This window comes from Hylobates moloch, unplaced genomic scaffold (genome assembly GCF_009828535.3).
Source record: "Hylobates moloch isolate HMO894 unplaced genomic scaffold, HMol_V3 SCAFFOLD_7, whole genome shotgun sequence".
Lineage (NCBI taxonomy): Eukaryota > Metazoa > Chordata > Mammalia > Primates > Hylobatidae > Hylobates > Hylobates moloch.
Genome location: NW_026652282.1, coordinates 90,559,848 through 90,583,082, shown reverse-complemented (window position 1 = coordinate 90,583,082; position 23,235 = coordinate 90,559,848). Strand labels below are relative to the sequence as shown.

The 23,235-nt window shown below is 36.6% G+C and overlaps 1 protein-coding gene across 1 annotated transcript in view; it reads right to left on the bottom strand.

Annotated features, from left to right (window-relative positions):
- Nucleotides 1-23,235, bottom strand: part of COL4A5 (collagen type IV alpha 5 chain) — a 273,551-nt gene that overhangs the window by 131,738 nt on the left and 118,578 nt on the right. Inside the window, exons 3-4 of the mRNA XM_032757441.2 lie at nucleotides 7,360-7,449; nucleotides 2,600-2,644 (exon numbers count right to left, since the gene is read on the bottom strand). Of these exons, the coding sequence (XP_032613332.1) occupies nucleotides 2,600-2,644; nucleotides 7,360-7,449 (135 nt within the window). The remainder of the gene's footprint in view (nucleotides 1-2,599; nucleotides 2,645-7,359; nucleotides 7,450-23,235) is intronic.

Below are 23,235 nucleotides of genomic sequence, written 5' to 3'. Positions count from 1 at the left end.
AAAAAGCCCTAACATTCAGACTGTGGTATCTAAATCACATTTTTCACTAACAAGAACCTGGAATCAGAGACATGGCCCACTTCAGATCTAAAGGGGAAATGCCAAGGATGAGCCTGAAAGAGCTTGTTGTGTCAAAAAGGAAGAAGTTATTAAAGATCAATGGAGTTTTCTGAAAAGAGCACAGGACAGGAGTCAACTTTAAAAGGCTTTCACAGGCAAAAGATGGGACAAACTGGCCTTCAAAAAAATGACTACAGTTGATTGAAACACACAAATTCCATGTGCATATAATGAAAAAAAAAAGTCGAAGAACTTTCCTTGATGACCACTTGAAGTTTCTGGTGTAGCAACTCATTGTCCTATTAGAATTCCAGCTAATAAATGAATGATTAATAGAATTTTAAAAATCAGCATCTTGCAAGTCTGAGCAAAATAATGACGATCTATGGGTGCCAAATCATTAGTCAAAGTTGACAGGGAAATTTTTGATGGCAGAATCAGGCTAATGTTATCTGAGACTACTGATCAAACCTAACATCAAAAAAAAAAAGAATAGCCTGATATTCATGCTGCATAATGTTATTCAATAGTTAAGTTCACAACAACACCTATAAAGTATACTTTTTCCTATTTTCTTTAATGTTATTGCAGTACGATTTATGCACGGCAAAATATACTAATCTTAAGCGTACAGTTCTGTACCCCCAGAAAGTTCTTTAGTGCCTCTTCCAAGGCAACCTGAAATTTGCAAGAAATACGGGGGACAGAGGAGCAATTTAAATGACATCATGAGGAAACAAATCAGCCAAATCCAGAATGTGGAATGCAGTACAATGACCCAGTTTTTCTGATGGCATAATAAAACAAGCTTAATAAACAGCAACCCAAAGGAATACGTGGAACTTGCTTGGGTCGTAAATTGAATAAACCGTTGTAAAAGGACATCTTTCAGACAACTGAGGAAAATTCAATGTGGACTGAATGTCAGAGTACTGAAAAACTATTCCTAATATTTAAAGGTATGATGATGGTTTAGTTGTTACGTGGTTGTTAGAGGGGCATGCTGAAGTTCTCATTGGTAGAATGAATGATGTGAGGGATTTACTTTAAAATATTCCAAAAAATAAAGTGGTAAGGTATATGTTAAACAAAACTATCAAAATGTTGTTCATTTTTGAAGCTGGGTGATGGTTTCATGGGGGTTCATTATACTATATGCTCTGTACATTTGTATACATTTATCAGTTTCCACAATAATGTCTTCAAAATTCTGCGTGTCAAGAATTGCCTGTGAGCTGACACCTGAGGATGCAGAAACTATCAGGCCACCTATTCCCAAGCACTCTTGGAGTTCTAGTTGAGGGACATGGAGTAACCAAGCAATCTCAAACACCTGCAATGGGAACTGAGAAAATAGCCGATTCTTTTTAGTCTCAATAGTGCTTAGAATATAGAATATAGTTAATGTTAACTATAGGGATATTAAAAATTATTTTTATTATTATAAAGAGCTTTAATAGTATATTGATATCAATTTTTTAACAGAAAAATAAAGAATTATGTCTGCTGAAATAAACTAAGGGTTTTGAGTTTCTTCCCTGCTTTTCCAGTACCTTATCTGTATCAGTCATAAGATGCACATAAGGCAAGCTACATGATGTTAAGAAGTATATAGCAAACAATGTTTTTAATGTTTGTAAAATTATGCATCTACTAAATTTCTGAAGATCAAATGGTTATCTTTGTCACACACGTAAACATGCTATGTCACCAACTATATATTTTATTTTCAAATTAGAGAACTTCATCAATCTATAAACACAGTATTCCAGAGCTAAAAGGGACCTTGGAGATTGTTCTGTTTAGCTCTCTAACTTAACAAACGAAGAAACTGAGGGTCAGAAAGCTAAATGTGATGTTTTAAAAGCCAGTACTATTTTTTAAGCTACAATTTCCTCTCAGTTGTAAAATACACTGTAAGACGCATGTCAACTTAAAAGCTTTTGAGAAAAAATTATACTAAATGTACTTTTCAATTTTGAGATGCATCCTTACTTTTCAGAGCCTCAAGACTTGAAAAGTCATGCGTGTTAGATTTGAAGAAATGCAGTATTCCAAAATAGTTATTCTTTAATACAGTGGTTTAAACTAAACTTATTCTTTTCTAGATACACAAAAAAATGATGTTTATACATGGTACACTAGGAGGATATACAGCTTGAGGTAACCAGCCTTCTGGACCTAGGCTGAGATAATCACACTGGTTAGGAAGTTCTGGTTTAAACCAACTATATGATATAGATTTTTAATTAAATGACAAACTTTAGAATTTAGGACTTTCATAATTCTCAACCATAAACTACTTTAAAATCCTTTTATATTAAATAGACATATATATAAAAATATATATAACAGCTATCAAAATACTAAAGAAGGGCTAGTTATAGACATATACCAACTCTTAAATTTAACTTTTTGAAGACTGTATTTATCTTCTTGACTTTTAATATGGGTCTTTTCCAATTGTCTCATAATACTTCATTTGTTCTTTATCTGTTTCCACCAACAAAGTACTTGATATAGAGAAAATACTACTTACTCTGATTCCTTTTGGTCCTGGTGGCCCTGGAATTCCATCATCACCCTGAAAAATGCAATATTTTTAGTTTTTTTCCTTCAAAAAAGTCCTCAAATAACTCATTTTAAATTATAAAATAGGAGATTTAAGCTACTGTAAACATCTGTGAAAGTTAGTGAAAAACTTATACACCCAAGGAAGAAGCATTTATTATTGAGACTGAAAGCACTGAGGTAAATTGTATGACCCAAAATAAGAAAGGCCTTTATTTCCTGAGAAGGAAATAGCTGACATATGAATGAAACTCTATACCTGTAAAGTTAATTATAAATCATACAAGAAAACAAAGATAAATATTGATATAGTCATTCCCCAAATAATTTATTTGTAAACAAAATAGGAGCTGAAAATCAGGGCAGTTCCCATATTATGTTAATCTGCTTGCCATGCTGGTATAATGAGCATCATCTCTGAGCCCAAATATGTGCTGTTCTTGAATTTGCTGTTTTTAAACCTCTGCTTTGTTTTATAATACACTTTGTATTGGCAGAGCTTAAGAACGATTTAAAAAGAACCATAAACTTTCCTTCCTAGCGGTCAGTTCCATGCAAAAGAACCTACCCATGTGTGTATGCTAATATATGTACTCATTTCTAGTCACAACCACATTGCTGAGAATTTAGTCTTACCTCACTGAGTTTTCGTTAACTATTTTCTTTAAAAAAATAGAATTAAAAAACCTAATTCTGCTCCAAGGAAAACGAACTTTTAAGAGCAAAAAATTGAAACCTACCTAAATAATCATCAATAGGGGACTGGCTTAATAATTTATGGTTTATATATACAATGTTAAGTTATGGTTTATATATACAATGAAATACAATGCAGTTATACAAAATGAGGAGGTTCTGTATATATTGATAATAGGATGTCTACAATGTATATTAAATTAAAAACAAAGGTCAAACAGTGTGTTTAATGTGCTACTATTTTACAAACAAAGGTGGTTAAAGTGTGTGTGGGTAACTCAGGGACTAATGGACACAGGTGAGAAGGAGATCTTTCATTGTATACCCTCTTAATTTGAGTGACATGAACATACTGCCTATCAAAATTAACTAAATTTGATTTTTTAGAATAAAAAACCTTTGGGAAATTGCGAGTGTGCAAATTAAAGAATAATCCTACAAGTTTTTTGACTTAGTATATATGTTAACATAGACATGTACCAGAATACCCAATCACATAAAAGGTATAAATTCAGCCATTTGGGGAAACATGGAGTCATACTGGCTGCAGAAGTACACAATGCTTCAAATTCATAATCCTGAAAGTTTAGAAAGCAGCTTACCTTCTCTCTTTTTAGATAATTGAAATGAAATCACAAAAAAAGATTGGACTGCTTTCTAAACTTAACCTGCATACAAGCACACCTTTATAAATGATCATGTTATTGTAGAATAGTCCTAGTTAATACTAAATTATTTCAAAGGAATTCTAATTTAGGTTAACTTATTTTAATTTAACACAAATCTTTATTAAAACTGCCATCTCTCAGCAAGCATGGGGTGCAAGAAACTCAGTCCCTAATCCCAAGTAAACTCAGATACAAGAAATGTAACTTTTCCTGTAGCTTAACTTAATTTCTCTTCCAAAACACCTATTTCTATAACATGGCTGAAGTTTAATCTCAGTCCATTGGAGTTGCCACCTCATTTTCACAAGATCGTGTCTAAGTTTTGGAGAACTTAACTAGCTCCAATATGTTGAGGAGTGCGACAGTGTAGTCCAAGCTGGTATTCATTGAGTTGTTCCATGCCAATAGTGTGCATGGATTGCTGCCAAGTTAGTGCTCAATTCCATCCACTTGACTTTTTCAGATATCTCTGATACTTCTGTGCTACTCCTGGGTGCCCAAGAATCATTCTGTTGCTCTTGCTCTTGATGTGTCATTAGACACAGGAAATTCAGTTGAGTAGTTCATCCACCAAAATTGTATGCACACATTTAGGGTCCTGCTGTTTTCTAAGTACTAAAGTTCTACTTGGGAAATTTAGCACAGGTCCCTTATGCTCTTGAATCTAACAAAACTACCTGATGTAATGCTATCTTCCCTGAGATCATGACCAACATTCTCCCCAAATCTAAGCTCTGATTATAGTTAAGTGTTAAAAAGTATTCATGCATTTAAATTAATTTTCTCCCTTTATTGGAAAGACTACCTGGTGAGTATCCATTTGATTTCCTTAATACTCTAACAACATGATGTACCACCATCATATAAAATAATAAAATTAAGAAAAAGGGTTTTAAGCCAGTTTTCCTTTCCAGGCAAATGATGAGAAGTAGCCCTTTCATATATCAATTCACCAGTCTACCTAATACAGATGGAAAAAGGCACTCAGCCAAAAGGGTCATTAAAAAAAAAACCCAGAAAATTCTCTGAGTCTTAAGTTCACTATTATTTCTTCCAATTCCATATCTTAATATGCACATTGAGATGCTATTCTTGCTCATGGTATAGGACAGACTGCTTACATGGCAGTCAAAGGACAGAGTCCCCACAACTGATAGGTTGAGACTACCTCCAGATCCATGAGCTCATCCATGGGGCTGATCCATGGGGCTGGAGGGTAGGGATCTAACCCCTCTTCCCTTTCTCCTACAGACTAACCTTGTGACTTCCACCTTACTAAATTCATTGATTGCCTGTCCCGGGTAGTTCACAAGATTCTGATTTTGACAAATTAATGGATATGTCACCTATCGCTGAACCCTGCAGATAAACATCTGATTGCTGTGCTGCTGAATATTACGAATGGATGTTTCTCTAAACATGGACCATTTTAGTACTTCAGGTACCCTAACTTTATTACACTGGACCTGATAGATTGCAACAATTGACTCTGATACCACAGGAAGAAAATACCTCCTGGGATGTCAACTCACTCCTGTCCCATATGGAAGCAATTGAATCATCTGGGAAAAGGGACATACAATCTGCCATTGGAGCCATTTTGGCCTCTATGGTGGTGGCAATTTATTTCTCTATTTCTGCCTCCACCTTACACAAATTTTTCAATTCCACTCAAGTACTCTGCTCACCAGGAGGGACTTCTGGCTGGTTGATCTCCATGGTAACCAATGACTCTTACATTCCCAGAACTGTGTGCACTCTTCTTGGGGTATTATTTCTTTTGTAAAAATCAGGCTTTCAACAGTCCTACCAATGTAACATACATAATAAGACATTGATAAGAGATACTCAAATATTCAAAACAGTCCTTCCCATTAAGCATATAACATCACATAAAACAAAATGAGAACTCCAAAACTAGGTAGACTCTGGTTATTCAGGAGAATTGCCAGCTGGCATTACCTACTGTCTACTCATGGGAATACTCCAGACAACTTTTCTCACTGTCAGCATCACTCAGTTAGAAAAGGTTGTCTGCAACCTGTCTTTGGCCCTTGCTGAGGTCATTAATGACACTACTTCACCTTTGGAAACAAAACAGACTAGCCTCAACTCCTTGGCCCACATAGTGTTAGCTAACCATATAGCCCTTAACTGCTTGCTGGCCAACTGTGAGGGGTCTCTGGAATTGCCAGCACCTCATATTGCACCTAGATCAATGAAAACTGGCAAAGTAGAATAATCCATCATAAGACTTAAGAAAAAAGCCTCCTGGCTCTCTAACGTAGATCAAGTGGGCTATGGGACATCTATTACTGGCTTGGCAATAGCTGGGGCTCATGCTTACATTCACTTCTCCAAGCAGGCCTGTTCATCCTGCTTAGAATATGATTGATCATGACGATAATCTACTGTGGCCTCAGACATTATCCTGTTTTTGACAGAGCCCTTTAAAGTCCAACCCATTCAGGTCCATGATGGGGCAGCTTATGTTTCTCACTCAGGTCCTGAAAAATCAAGATATGGAATTGGGAATATGGCTCTTGTCTAAACACCTATGACTGTTAGAGTCCAACCAAAGTCCTCTTGGTAGGCCTCATAAGGGACAGCTACCCTCCACACAGCAAACTTGGTGCACAGCTAATGCACTGCAATCTCTGAAGTATCAGTCAAAGATTCAGGCTCCCATGGCTGGCTGTGCTCAACTGCATTTCTGCATTTAAAGGCCTCTTTTGGCAGAGACCTTCTTATGGGAGGACAAAAATACTTTTTCTGCACTCTGATTCAGTACCTTTCCATCCTAGCTCTTCTCCTTCTCCCACCCTGCCCCTGGGTCTATACAATTGCAGGAGCTTTTCGTTCTGAGCTCCCTCAGCAGTCAAATGATTTCCAACATCTGTGCTGATCCATCTGACCTTTGCTGATGCTGCACCATGGGGACAAATAGAACAGTGGGGGAGTCAGCATTTTCTCCAGTTTAACTTTCTGCTTATAATATTGCAATAAGTGAGTAAAGGTTGGACTGTTACTTTCATTTTGGCTTCTTCTCTTAATCAGCTACTCTAACAACTGGTAATTCAGCTCTCTCCAGCTCAGCTAAGCTCTTGACCGAACTTAATTTTTGTGAAGGCAGCCAACAACTACATACAATCAACAGCATCTTCCAAAAGCATCTGAATATGGCAGTAATATTTAGTTTTTTAACAAAATACAATAAAGTACAGACTCCCTGTCATTCCATTGTTTCATTTACATATTAGTTTCTTGCTATAATTCAGCAATTTTTTAGTTGATGTGACACCTAGTCCCACATTTAAGATGACTTAATTCATCTGGCATTACTGGTTGGCAACATGATACATACCTTTTGTCCCCGAGGCCCTGGAGGCCCTTCTGGACCTGGAAATCCAGGCAATCCGGGGTGTCCTTCCAAACCTGGAAACCCTCTCTCTCCCTGCAATTAAATGAGAATGAAAGGTAAGGTCATTTGTGAATTTTCAAGCACAGGCATGGTTGAGATTCAAAAAGATCACATGACTATCTAGACAAAACTAATGTAATTTTATTATGTAAATTCACAGTATCTACTAACATGGGAAAACCTGTTAAGATGTGGGGGGGGGGGACACAAACCGTCTGGAAATTATATCATATGTGGTAATCTCTTTCTTTCTTGTAAAAGTAAAAAGCATATCAGAGATGAAATGAGATTTAAACATACTGACATCAAGAGTTTAACAGGGAAGATAGCAATAAATCCATGAAACCAGATCTGTAAGGGTTACATTAAATAAGTATGGAGCAGGGAAGGGTAAAAAGAAACCATCAGAGAAGCTCCCAGACTTGAAATTAACCAGAAAAAAAGCCTTCAAAACATCAAAACTTTTATTACTTTTTCTAATTGTAAAATTAATGCTAAAAAGGAATATACATTCACTGTAGAAAACAAAAGTATAAAGAAAACACCACCATTAATTCCTTTACTCAGAATAATTACTTGAATTGTGACTCAGGTCTCAGTTCTAACCGCAGCCTTTATCATCACCAGGACAGGAAGACTGCCTATCTACCAGCGAGGACCCATCATATCTTATCAACACCTTTAGAGTAGGGTTGCCTGATGTGAATATCTGTACAGCCAGAAAGGTGGGGAAGCAGAGCCAGCATGTGTACTAATGCTATTTAGATTAACATATTAGGGTTAGTTAATCTGCATACAGCCAATCCTAGTAAGGGTGTAAACTCCAAAACTAGGGGATCCAATTACACAAAGATAATTCATCACTATGAAGTTTAAGAACCCCAAAGGCTCAGAATGATGGTTTCCAGCTTTAAAAACCCAAACACAGCATGTTCTGACTCATAGGTGGGAATTGAACAATGAGACCACTTGGACACAGGAAGGGGAACATCACACACCGGGGCCTGTTGTGGGGTGGGGGGAGGGGGGAGGGACAGCATTAGGAGATATACCTAATGTAAATGACGAGTTAATGGGTGCAGCACACCAACATGGCACATGTATACATATGTAACAAACCTGCACGTTGTGCACATGTACCCTAGAATTTAAAGTATATATGTATGAACCCCGAAGGCTCACAGCTTCATGGCACATGCTCCCAACTACAGGATTACAAGTAGTTCCTCTACTTTCCTAAGGCTTGAAAGCTGTCTCTGGTCAGACCTCATTCCGAGAACCCTCTTAACAGATCCTACCCACAGTGACAGCCTGGACAGCACGTGAGAAAGAGAAAGCATCCATATCTACTAGGTGACTGACTAATGGGCGATTGAAGACACATATCTCTAGAGGTTAAGGTACAGCACGCTTTTATTTCTACTCTGAAAGTGTGTGTGTGTGTGTGTGTGTTTTGTAAGTACTAAGTTTAGTCTAAAAAGCTTAGATGATTTTGTGCTGAATAATTCAACAATCATCCTATAATAAATATAAGTACTTTGAAAAGACTACTTCTGGCCAGTTTCCACTTTTCATTTCAAAGTTAATGAAGCTAATGTTAGTCAATTAATGATAGATGGCAACATTCCTGTAGTTTTGACAATAATTATTACTGACATATTACTACATTTCTTATTTTCTAGACATATATCCCTTTGTTGTTTTAATAGTGATTAAATTATGGTAATTTAGTATTCATCAACCTCAACACAATTGTTTTTGAGGAAATAAAACAAGAGGAAGAAATTAAAAGTTTTAAAATTTTGGGAGCTAGATTCCCTCAAATTGTTACTGGCAGAGCTAGTAGTAGAAATCTGATCACAAGTTTCAGTCAGAAAGAAAGCACAAAGGAAAAAAAAAATCTAGTTACAGTAGATTTTCATGAGAGGAAAACAGGTACATTTTGGGATCTCAGCTGGTATTTAAAGCATATCTCTGCCAAAACTGGAGGATAATACTTGAAGAAAGCCATATTTTCTCAGAAGCAAAACTGCTATCTTGCCTACAGATAAGAGAGGAATAAGCTAAAAATTTTAAGTGGAGGTGCTAAAAAGCTTAATTTTGTTGATATTAATAAAACCATATACCTATAAGTGATATATCCTGAAATCTCCTTGCACTACAGTCAAATAATATCGTGGTCCTATCTAGCAAAGTGAGCAATATTATAGTAAAGAAGAGAGAAGGGCAACTACCAGAGAGTAGCAAAAGGAATTCAAAGATCAATACCAGAGCCTTTGAAAGGTACTAAGGTTACTAAGTAGAAATTATAGAAGCCTTGAGCAAGGATGTGGTGGGGATGGGATCCTCCACCTAATTCCTAATACGTATGGTAGGGAAGGTTGACATTTGTTGTTGCCTACTCTTTGCTGCCTGTTGTTAGGCACTCGTTTAATCCTTACAACTACTGTAGATTTTCCTGTAATTTGCTAACACTCACAAACAGAAAATGGCTATTTCTAAAGGTCAAACTTAAAAAAAAACTGGTTTATGCTGCCTGCCCATATTTGCATAAAAATATCATTCGTATTTTCCTTTGTGCAATAATATTTCTCTCCCTCTGCCTATCCTTTAAATACTGGTATTACACTGGATTCCTTTTTCGACCTTCTCTCTCTTTACCTGGGAATCTAAAATATCAACTCTTTTTCCTAAAAAACTAGGCTCTCATAGGCAACTGTCTGAAACATCTTCACTTGAATGCATACAGGCACCTAAAACTCAATGACAATAATAATAGCTAACATGTATTTAGTGTTTTCTATATACCAAAGAACTACTCTAAACTCTTTCCATGTTTTATCTTATTTAATACTCTCAATGATAATATGAGGTAGACACTATTATTTCCATTTTATATATGAAGAATCAGGACAAGGAAAAATTTTGTAATTTTCCTAAGAACAAACTTGATATAAACAACACTGAATTCATGTTCTACTGTCTTCTCCATTCCAGGAAATAGCACAACCCAACTACCCCAGCCAGAAATGTGTAATAACTTTGACTCCCCTCGAATTACTACTTCATCTAATCAATTATATCTTCTTCAACTTTGTATTCTTAGTGCCCAACAGAACAAATACTCAGTAAATTCTCATTCAATGAATAAACTTCCTTAATGGATTAAATAAAATATATGGCATACGCTTTTGTCAAAAGTTAAAAACATGTAAGATTTAGGGCTAGGGGAAATTATACAAACGATAACTTTTAGTGATCCTTTGGCTGGTTTATATATCCTAAGCTAGCATTAAGAAGGATAAAAATCTAATGTACTGAGAAGTAGACTAGTTTGTGAGTTAAAGGCATCCATAAAAGTGTTACCATTTTCAGGAAGTGCACTTTATAATGACAATAAGACAGTTGTATAATCATGCAACTTTAAAATAAAAAAAGCATTTTAAGAATAGTTTCTCAAGAAAGAAAAAATTAAACAGGAAAATATTAGAATTCTGAGGATAGGAAAAATACAAAATAGGACAAACTGCTATAATAATAATTGAGATTAAAATTATTTCAGATTATAATATTGTAAAAATGCAGACATTATATGAACATATTTATATAAACATATGGACAAGGCAAGACCCTTAATGAACAAACGAAAATGATAATTAGGTAATGCAATTATAGGCAATTACGTTCTCTTTTTTGCATAATGTCTATTTTGTTTTTGTAGTTATGTAGCATTAGAAATATTTGATGTATTACAATTGGTAGAACAAGAAAATAGACCTTTGGCAACTGTCAAAATGGAGATACTCTAAGTCAGATATAAAACTTTAGCTTGCATTAGAACCACTTGGACACCTTATTAAAACACACACTACCTGGCCCTGACACCAGAGTTAGATTGAGTAGGTCAGCTGCAGAGCTTGAGATTTAGCATTTCTAACCAGCTCCCAGTAAATGCTGATGCCACTGACAGAGGCATACTTTGTTTAGTTAATGTTTGATTGTGTCACAGATTTTACATTGTCAACTGGTTAACTTGATCTCATCAGGGGTCTAGCAAGTTTTCTTTGTTTAGCAATGTGCACTTGGACACATTCCTTTTAGGGAAATCTAGATGTTTTATTTCTATGTTAAAAACGTATTTTTTAAAAGAAGTTTTACTGAAGTATAATTAACATAGAATAAATCATACACGCATAGAGTATACTATTTTAAAAGTTTGGGGTTTTTTGTTTGTTTTGGTAGGTGGTTATTTGAGACAGGATCTCACCTTGCTGCACAGGCTGGAGTGCTGTGGCACAAACACAGCTCACTGCAGCCTAGACCTCCTGGGCTCAGGTGATCCTGCCAGCTCAGCCTCCCTGAGTAGCTGGAACTACAAGTGTGTGCCACCATGCCCAGCCAATTTTTATATTTTTTGTAGAGACAGGGTTTCACCATGTTGCCCAGGTTGATATCAAACTCCTGGGCTCAAGCGATCCACCTGCCTCAGCCTCTCAAAGTACTGGGATTACAGTTGTGAGCCACCATGCCTGGTCAAAAGTTTTGACACGTAGATACACCAGTGAAACTGATTTGGCTCTGGGTCCTCACCCAAATCTCATCTCGAGTTGTACACCGCATAATCCCCAAGTGTTGAGAGAGGAACCTGGTGGGAGATGACTGGATCATGGGGCCAGTTTCCCCCACACTGTTCTCCTGATAGTGGGTGGGTTCTCACAAGATCTGATGGTTTTATAAGGGGCTCTTCCCTCTTTGCTCCTCACTCTTCTCTCTCCCGCTGCCTTGTGAAGAAGGTGCCCGCTTCCCCTAAGTCTTCTGCCATGACTGTAAGTTTCCTGAGGTCGCCCAGCCATGCAGAGCTGTGAGTCAATTCAACTTCCTTTGTTTACAAATTACCTAGTCTTGAGTATTTCTTTATAGCAGTGCAAAGATGGACTAATACAGAAATCATCACCACAATCAAAATAATGAGCATAGCCAATCCATTACAAAAGTTTCTTTGTGCCCATATCTTCCTTATGCCTATACCCATCTCCCTACTCCTACCCACCCCAGGCTATTAGAGATCTGCTTTCTGTCACTGTAGATTAATTTGCATTTTCTAGAATTTTATATAAATGGAATTATAAAGAATGTACTTTTTGTCTAACTTTTCAGTCAGCATAATTATTTAGAGATTCAAATGTGTTGTGGTGAATATCAATAGTTCATTACTTTTTATTGTTGAGTAGTATTCCATTGTAGCGATATACTGCAATGTGTTGATTCATTTACCTGTTGATGGGAAGTTGAGTTGTTTCCAGTTTCTGGCTATTACAAATAAAGCTACTGTGAATTTTCATGTACAAGTTTTTATAGGCATATGCTTTGATGTCTTATGGGTAAATGCCTAGGAATCAACAGGGTCATTTAATAGGTGTTTAACATTTTATGAAATTGCCAAACTGTGTAGATCATTTCCCACTTATACCAATAATCTATAATTGTTCCAGTTGCTTCCACATTCTCATCTATACTTGCTTTGGCTAAAAGTTTTTATTAGATATTCAAACAGGTTTATGGTGGCATCTCATTGTGGTTTTCTCTTGCATTTCCCTAATTAATAATGTTGAGGATCTTTTCATGTATCTATTTGCCATCTATATATCCGCTTTTATCAAGTGTCAAAATATTCTTCCAATTTGTTTATAATTAAATTTTATTTGGAGCTGTATGTTTTATTATTAAATTTTTAGAGTTCTTTATATATTCTGGATAGAAGTCTTTTATCAGATATGTAATTTGCAAATATTATTTTTCCGGGATTGTGGATTCTGTTTTTATTCTTTTAACAATACTTTTAGAGGAGAACAAGTTATTACTTTTGGGGAAATACAACTTAACAGTATTTTCTTTGGTGGATCGTGTTTTTGATGTCAGATCTAAGAAATATCTGCCTAGCCCAAAGTCACAAGGATGTTCCCCTTTGTTTCCTCCTTAAAGGCTTTAAGGTTTAGATTTTATATCTAGGTCTATGATGCATTTTGAGTTAACTTTTATATAAAGTGTGAGCCATTTTTGTGCGTACGCATATGCAACCCTTCCAAGACTATTTATTGAAAAGACTTTCTCCACTGCCTTTGCATTTTTGTCAAAAAACAGATTCACTATTTACCTGTGAGTCTCTATTATGTCCCATTCATCTATATGTCTATCATCTGGCTAATAGCACACTATCTTGTTTACTGTGGTTTTATACTAAGTCTTGGAATTGTGTACTGTAAATCCTCCAACATTGTTTTTTTATAAAAGCTGTATTTGCATTTCCATCTAAATCTTAGGATCAGTTTGTTAAATTTGTAGCCCCAGAAAACCACAAGAATTTTTATTGGAGTTGCACTGAATCTATAGATAAATTGGGGCCAATTGTCATCTTAACAATATTGAGTCTTCCAATTCATGAATATGATATGTATCTCCATTTATTCAGGTCTTCTTTTATTTCTCACAGCAATATTTTTGTAGTTTTCAGGATATGAGACTTGCACATTTTTGTCTGATTTATTCCTAAGTATCTCAAATTTTTGTTGTTATTTTAAATGGCACTATTATAATTCCAATTTACTACTTTTCATTGTTAGATTATGGACATATGACTGATTTTTTTTCAAATGTTCGTAACAGCTTTATTCACAATATTCCAAAATTGGAAAAGAAAAACAAAAGCAGATGTATTTTAATGGGTGAATGGTTAAACAAACTTTGGCGGATCCATACCATGGAATACTAAGCAATAAAAAGGAAATAACTATTGATACATGCAGTAACTTCGATGCTTCTCAAAGGAATTATGCAGAGTGACAAAAGTCAGTCTTAAAAAGGTACATACTTTATGATTCCATTTGTATAATATTTCTTTTTTACCTACTTTTAGGTTCGGGGGTACAGGTGCAGGTTTGTTACATGGGTAAATAGCATGTCACTGAGGTTTGGAGTACAAAGGATCCCATCACCTAGGTAGTGGGTGTCGTACCAATAGGCAGTTTTTCAACAGTTCCCCAACATCTTCCCTCACCAGTAGTCCCCAGTGTCTATTGTTGCCTATTTATTTCCATGTGTACTCAATATTTAGCTCCCACTTATTAGTGAGAACATGTGGTATTTGGTTTTCTGTTCCTGCGTTAATTAGCTAAGGATAATGGCTTCCAGTTGCATCCATGCTGCTGCAAAGGACATTATTTCATTCTTTTTTATGGCTGCATAGTATTTCATGGTGTATATGTAGCACATTTTCTTTAGTCCACCACTGATGGGCATCTAGGTTGATTCCATCTTTGCTATTGTGAACAGTGCTGTGATGAACATATGAGTGCATGTGTCTCTTCAGTAGAATGATTGCTTTTACTCTGGGTATACACCTAGTACTGAGATTGCTGGGTTGAATGGAAATTCTGTTTTAAGTTCTTTAAAAAATCTCCAAACTGCTTTCTACAGTGGCTGAGCTGATTAAAGAATCTCCAAACTGATTTCTACAGTGGGTGAACTAATTTAAATTTACACCAACAATGTATAAGAATTCTCTTTTCTCTGCAACCTCACCAACATCTGTTATTTCTTAACTTTTTAATAATAGCCATTATAACTTTTTAATAATAGCCATTTTAACTGAGACAATGGTATCTCATTATGACTTTAATTTGCATTTCCCTGATGATTAGTGACACTGAGAATTTTTTCACATATTTGTTGTCCATATGTATGTCTTCTTTTGAGAAGTATGTGTTCATGTCCTTTGCCCATTTTTGAATGGGGTTATTTATTTATTTGCTTGCTGAATTGTTTAAGTTCCTTATAGATTCTGGATATTAGATCTTTGTTGGATGCATAGTTTGCAAATATTTTTGCACATTCTGTAGGCTGCCGGTTTACTCTGTTGATAGTTTCTTTTGCTATACAGAAGCTCTTTAGTTTAATTAGGTCACACTTGTCAATTTTTGTTTTTGTTGACATTGCTTTTGGGAACTTACTGATAAATTATTTCCCAAGGCCAATGTCTAGAATGGTATTTCCTATGTTTTCTTCTAGGATTTTTATAGTTTGAGGTCTTACACGTAAGTCTTTAATCCATCTTGAGTTAATTTTTGTATATGGTGAAAGGCAGGGGTCCGATTTCATTCTTCTACATATGGCTAGTCAGTTATCACAGCACCATTTATTGAATAGGGAATTATTTCCCCATTGCTCATACAACCGATTTTTATTTACTGATCTTAGTTTGTCGGTTTTGTTTATTCTGTGATCTTTCTAAACTCACTTACAAGTTTTAAGAGTATTTTAGCATATGTCATAACATTTTCTACATTGACAGATCATGTCATCATCAAAAAAACAAAAAAATTATATCTTCCTTTTCAATACGGATACTTTTTCTTTTCTTTTTCTTGTCTTACTGTACTGGCAATGTTGAACAGAAATGGTGAGAGCAGATGTTCTTGAAGTTAGGAGAAAGGAACTCAGTCTTTCTCCATTGACTATAATTTTAGCTTTAGGGATTTGGCATATGCCCTTTAAGGTTGAGGAAATCTCTTCTACTCCTAGTTTACTAAGAGTAATTTTTATTAGAAATGGATATAGAATTTTGTTAAATGCATTCTTTGTTATCTATTAAGATAATTATTGGGGGTTTATATATTTATGCTCTAAATTTTGTTTTGGTCTTAATATAGTGATTCACAATTTTTGATTTTCAAATGTTAAACCAAACATGGATTCCTGGCATAAATCCCACTTGGTCACAACCTATCATCCACTTTATATGTTGTTGGATCTGATTTGCTAAAATTTTAAGAATTTCTGTATCTATGCTCACTAGAGATACTGGTCTGTGGTTTTTTGTTTCTGCAATTTTGTCGTTGCTTGGTTTTGGTATCAGGGCTTTGCCTGCTTTACAAAATAAATTGGAGGGCATTCAACATCTCTCTATTTTCTGAATAAATTTATGCAAGATTTACACTGTCACTTGCAAAAATGTTTCATAGAATTCATCAGTAAACTCTTCTGGAGCAGGAATTCTAAGTTGGAAGGGTTTGATAATTCAACTTCCTTAATATATATAGGGCTAATTTATATTTTGCTTCTTTCATTCACTGACTCACGCATTTATTTGTTTTTGTTTTTGGTAATGTATGTTTCTTAAGGAATTTGTCCATTTCACCTAAGCTGTCAAATTTATTGTTATAAAGTGATTTATGATAGTCCCTTATTGATCTTTTAATGACTGTAGGAACATTCCTGATATGGGTAATTTGTGTTTTCTATTTTCTTATCATCTTTTGTGCTATCAATTACCAACTTTTGACTGTGTTTTCTATTTTTTTCTAGCTAATATATTGCTAATTTCATCTTTATTATTTCCTTTATTCTCTTAAATTTAATTTGCTTTTCCTTCTCTAGCTTCTTAAGTGAGAAACGTAGGTCACCAATGTTAAATCTTTCTTCTTTTCTAACATAGACATTTAAATCTATTTCCCACCTATGCCCTGCTTTAACCCCATTCCAAAATTTTCAGTTTTCAACAATATGTAACTAAAATCATTTTCTAATTTTCCTTGATTTCTTTCTTGGTCCAGCAGTCATTTAGAACAGTGCTTTCTAAATTCCAAATAGTAGGAATTTTCTACAAATATTATTATTTATTTCTTACTCATTCCATTGTAATAAGAGAATATACTGATATTTTTAATCTTTTGGTATTTAGAGGGTCTCATTTTGTGACCTATCACATAGTCTACACTGGTGAAAATTCCATGGCTCTTGAAAAAAATTATTTTCTGTAGTTGTTTGATATAGGGCTCTTTTTATGGCAATAAAGCCTAAGTTGTTAAGAGTGGAACAACTGAAATAGGAGTATTAGAATCACAACCATGATTGTGGATTTGTCTATTTCTCCCTTTACTTCCATCAGTTTTGGCTTCACGTATTTTGAATCTCTGTTGTTACACTTGAAACAGTGCTTTCTGTTAAATAAATAGAGGAAAAGAGATATAATCCTCTTATATTTACCCGCATTTACACCATTTCTTTCCATTCCTTCCTATAAATTCACACATCCATCTAGTGAGATTTCCCCTTAGCCTGAAGAAATTTCTTTATATTTATTTTAATGCAAGCCTCTTCATGAATAATTCCCTATTTTTATTATGAGAAAATGTCTTAAATTTGCCTTTATTTTTGAAGCATATTTTCACTGTATATAATAATTGTGCTTGCAATTTTTTTTAGCTCTCTAACGATGTTTTCACATTGCTGTACATTATCCAATCTTTTTGATGAGAAGTCTGTCATCATTCAAATAATTGTTCCACTATACACGGTGTACATTTTTCTCTAGCTTCTTTCAAGATTTTCTTACAATCTCTATTTTTTCAGTAGTTTCATTATGATGGGCCTAGGTATAGTTTTCTTCGTTTTTATTTTGCTTGAGGTTTGCTGGAATTCTTATATCTGTAAATTTATACTTTTCACTAAGTGTGGAGAATTCTTGCCATTCTTAGTGCCCCATAATTTATTTTTCTTTTTGCTTCTCTGTTCTTTCTCTCCTGTCCTTAGAGGACTCCATTTATATTTGTATTAGACCATTTGACACTGTCACAGAGGTCACTGGGGTCCTATTCTGTTTTTTCTTTTTTTCATTTTTTCTTCAGTGCTCTTCAGATTGAGTTGTTTCTTCTGATTTATCTTTAAGATTACTGACTATTTCTTCTGCCATCTCCATTCTATTGTTAAGCCCATATGGTGAATTGTTTTTTCTTATATTCTGCTTTTCAAATATAAATTTTCCTTTTTAAAATAGTTTCCAAAATGGGCAGTTCCAAGATGGCCGAATAGGAACAGCTCCAGTCTACAGCTCCCAGAGTGAGCGATGCAGAAGACAGGTGATTTCGGCATTTCCAACTGAGGTAACAGCTTCGCCTCACTGGGGATTGTCAGAAAGTGGGTGCAGGACAGTGGGTGCAGCACACCGAGTGTGAGCCGAAGCAGGACAAGGCATCACCTCACCCGGGAAGCCCAAGGGGTCAGGGAATTCCCTTTCCTAGCCAAGGGAAGGGGGGACAAACGGCACCTGGAAAATCGGGTCACTCCCACCCTAATACTGCACTTTTCTGATGGCCTTAGCAAATGGCACACCAGGAGATTATATCCTGTGCCTGGCTCGGAGGGTCCTGCACCCATGGAGCCTCGCTCATTGCTAGCATAGCAGTCTGAGATCGAACTGCAAGGTGGCAGTGAGGCTGGGGGAGGGGCGCCCACCATTGCTGAGGCTTCAGTAGGTAAACAAAGCGGCCTGGAAGCTCGAACTGGGTGGAGCCCACTGCAGCTCAAGGAGGCCTGCCTGCCTCTGTAGACTCCACCTCTTGGGGCAGGGCATAGCTGAACAAAAGGCAGCAGAAACCTCTGCAGACTTACAAGTTCCTGTCTGACAGCTTGGAAGAGAATAGTGGTTCTCCCAGCATGGAGATTGAGATCTGAGAATGGACAGACTGCCTCCTCTAGTGGGTCCCTGACCCCCAAGGAACCTAACTGGGAGGCACCCCCCAGTAGGGGCATACTGACACCTCACATGGCCGGGTACCCCTCTGAGACAAAACTTCCAGAGGAACGATCAGGCAGCAACATTTGCTGTTCACCAATATTAACTCTTCTGCAGCCTCTGCTGCTGATACCCAGGCAAACAGGGTCTGGAGTGGACCTCCAGCAAACTCCAACAGACCTGCAGTGGAGGGTCCTGACTGTTAGAAGGAAAACTAACAAACAGAAAGGACATCCACACTGAAACCCCATCTGTACCTCACCATCATGAAAGACCAAAGGTAGATAAAACCACAAAGATGGGGAAAAAACAGAGCAGAAAAACTGAAAATTCTAAAAATCAGAGTGCCTCTCCTCCTCCAAAGGAACATAGCTCCTCACCAGCAACAGAACAAAGCTGGACAGAGAATGACTTTGATGAGTCGAGAGAAGAAGGCTACAGATGATCAAACTTCTCCGAGCTAAAGGAGGAAGTTCGAACCCAATGCAAAGAAGTTAAAAACCTTGAAAAAAGATTAGACGAATGGCTAACTAAAATAACCAATGCAGAGAAGTCCTTAAAGGACCTGATGGAGCTGAAGACCATGGCATGAGAACTACGTGACGAATGCACAAGCTTCAGTAGCTGATTCGATCAACTGGAAGAAAGGGTATCAGTGATGGAAGATCAAATGAATGAAATGAAGTGAGAAGAGAAGTTTAGAGAAAAAAGAATAAAAAGAAATGAACAAAGCCTCCAAGAAATATGGGACTATGTGAAAAGACCAAATCTACATCTGATTGATGTACCTGAAAGTGACAGGGAGAATGGAACCAAGTTGGAAAACACTCTGCAGGATATTATCCAGGAGAACTTCCCCAACCTAGCAAGGCAGGCCAACATTCACATTCAGGAAATACAGAGAACACCACAAAGATACTCCTCGAGAAGAGCAACTCCAAGACACATAATTGTCAGATTCACCAAAGTTGAAATGAAGGAAAAAATGTTAAGGGCAGCCAGAGAGAAAGGTCGGGTTACCCACAAAGGGAAGCCCATCAGTCCAACAGTGGATCTCTTGGCAGAAACTCTACAAGCCAGAAGAGAGTGGGGGCCAATATTCAACATTCTTAAAGAAAAGAATTTTCAACCCAGAATTTCATATCCAGCCAAACCAAACTTCATAAGTGAAGGAAAAATAAAATCCTTTACAGACAAGCAAATGCTGAGAGATTTTGTCACAACCAGGCCTGCCCTAAAAGAGCTCCTGAAGGAAGCACTAAACATGGAAAGGAACAACTGGTACCAGCCACTGCAAAAAACATGCCAAATTGTAAAGACCATCGAGGCTAGGAAGAAACCACATCAACTAACGAGCAAAATAACTGGCTAACATCATACTGACAGGATCAAATTCTCACATAACAACATTAACTTTAAATGTAAATGGACTAAATCCTCCAATTAAAAGACCCAGACTGGCAAATTGGATAAAGAGTCAAGACCCATCACTGTGCTGTATTCAGGAAACCCATCTCATGTGTAGAGACACACTTAGGCTCAAAATAAAGGGATGGAGGAAGATCTTCCAAGCAAATGGAAAACAAAAAAAGGCAGGGGTTGCAATCCTAGTCTCTGATAAAACAGACTTTAAACCAACAAAGATCAAAAGAGACAAAGAAGGCCATCACGTAACGGTAAAGGGATCAATTCAACAAGAAGAGCTAACAATCCTAAACATATATGCACCCAATACAGGAGCACCCAGATTCATAAAGCAAGTCCTGAGTGACCTACAAAGAGACTTAGACTCCCACACAATAATAATGGGAGACTTTAACACCCCACTGTCAACATTAGACAGATTGATGAGACAGAAAGTTAACAATGATATCCAGGAATTGAACTCAGCTCTGCACCAAGCAGACCTAATAGACAACTACAGAACTCTCCACCCCAAATCAACAGAATATACATTCTTCTCAGCACCACAGTGCACTTAATCCAAAATTAACCACATAGTTAGAAGTAAAGCACTCCTCAGCAAATGTAAAAGAACAGAAATTATAACAAACTGTCTCTCAGACCACAGTGCAATCAAACTAGAACTCAGGATTAAGAAACTCACTCAAAACCACTCAACTACATGGAAACTGAACAACCTGCTCCTAAATGACTACTGGGTACATAATGAAATGAAGGCAGAAATAAAGATGTTCTTTGAAACCAATGAGAACAAAGACACAACATACCAGAATCTCTGGGACACATTGAAAGCAGTGCGTAGATGGAAATTTATAGCACTAAATGCCCACAAGAGAAAGTAGGAAAGATCCAAAATTGACACCCTAACATCACAATTAGAAGAACTAGAGAAGCAAGAGCAAACACATTCAAAAGTTAGCAGAAGGCAAGAAATAACTAAGATCAGAGCAGCACTGAAGGAGATAGAGACACAAAAATCCTTCAAAAAATCAATGAATCCAGGAGCTGGTTTTTTGAAAAGATCAATAAAATTGATAGACCCCTAGCAAGACTAATGAAGAAAAGAGAGAAGATTCAAATAGATGCAATAAAAAATGATAAAGGGGATATCACCGCCGATCCCACAGAAATACAAACTACCATCAGAAAATACTATAAACACCTCTATGCAAATAAACTAGAAAATCTAGAAGAAATGGATAAATTCCTCAACACATGCATCCTCCCAAGATTAAACCAGGAAGAAGTTGAATCTCTGAATAGACCTATAACAGGCTCTGAAATTGAGGCAATAATTATGAGCTTACCAACCAAAAAAAGTCCAGGACCAGACGGATTCACAGCCGAATTCTACCAGAGGTACAAGGAGGAGCTGGTGCCATTCCTTCTGAAACTATTCCAATCAATAGAAAAAGAGGGAATCCTCCCTAACTCATTTTATGAGGCCAGCAGCATCCTGATACTGAAGCCTGGCAGAGACACAACAAAAAAAAGAGAATTTTAGACCAATATCCCTGATGAACATTGATGCAAAAATCCTCAATAAAATACTGGCAAACCGAATCCAACAGCACATCAAAAAGCTTATCCACCATGATCAAGTGGGTTTCATCCCTGGGATGCAAGGCTGGTTCAACATACAAAAATCAATAAACATAATCCAGCAGATAAACAGAACCAAAGACAAAAACCACATGATTATCTCAATAGATGCAGAAAAGGCCTTTGACAAAATTCAACAGCTCTTCAGGCTAAAAAATCTCAATAAATTAGGTATTGATGGGACGTATCTCAAAATAATAAGAGCTATCTATGACAAACCCACAGCCAATATCATACTGAATGGGCAAAAACTGGAAGCATTCCCTTCGAAAATTGGCACAAGACAGGGATGCCCTCTCTCACCACTCCTATTCAACATAGTGTTGGAAGTTCTGGCCAGGGCAATCAGGCAGGAGAAGGAAATAAAGGGTATTCAATTAGGAAAAGAGGAAGTCAAATTGTCCCTCTTTGCAGATGATCTGATTGTATACCTAGAAAACCCGATCATCTCAGCCTAAAATCTCCTTAAGCTGATAAGCAACTTCAGCAAAGTCTCAGGATACAAAATCAATGTGCAAAAATCACAAGCCTTCTTATACACCAGTAACAGACAAACAGAGAGTCAAATCATGAGTTAACTCCCATTCACAATTGCTTCAAAGAGAATAAAATACCTAAGAATCCAACTTACAAGGGATGTGAAGGACCTCTTGAAGGAGAACTACAAACCATTGCTCAACGAAATAAAAGAGGATACAAACAAATGCAAGAACATTCCATGCTGATGGATAGGAAGAATCAATATTGTGAAAATGGCCATACTGCCCAAGGTAATTTATAGATTCAATGCCATCCCCATCAAGCTACCAATGACTTTCTTCACAGAATTGGAAAAAACCACTTTAAAGTTCATATGGAACCAAAAAAAGAGCCCGCATCGCCAAGACAATCCTAAGCCAGAAGAACAAAACTGGAGGCATCACGCTACCTGACTTCAAACTATATTACAAGGCTACAGTAACCAAAACAGCATGGTACTGGTACCAAAACTGAGACATAGATCAATGGAACAGATCAGAGCCCTCAGAAGTAATACCACACATCTACAACCATCTGATCTTTGACAAACCTGACAAAAACAAGAAATGGGGAAAGGATTCCCTATTTAATAAATGGTGCTGGGGAAACTGGCTAGCCATATGTAGAAAGCTGAAACTGGATCCCTTCCTTACACCTTATACAAA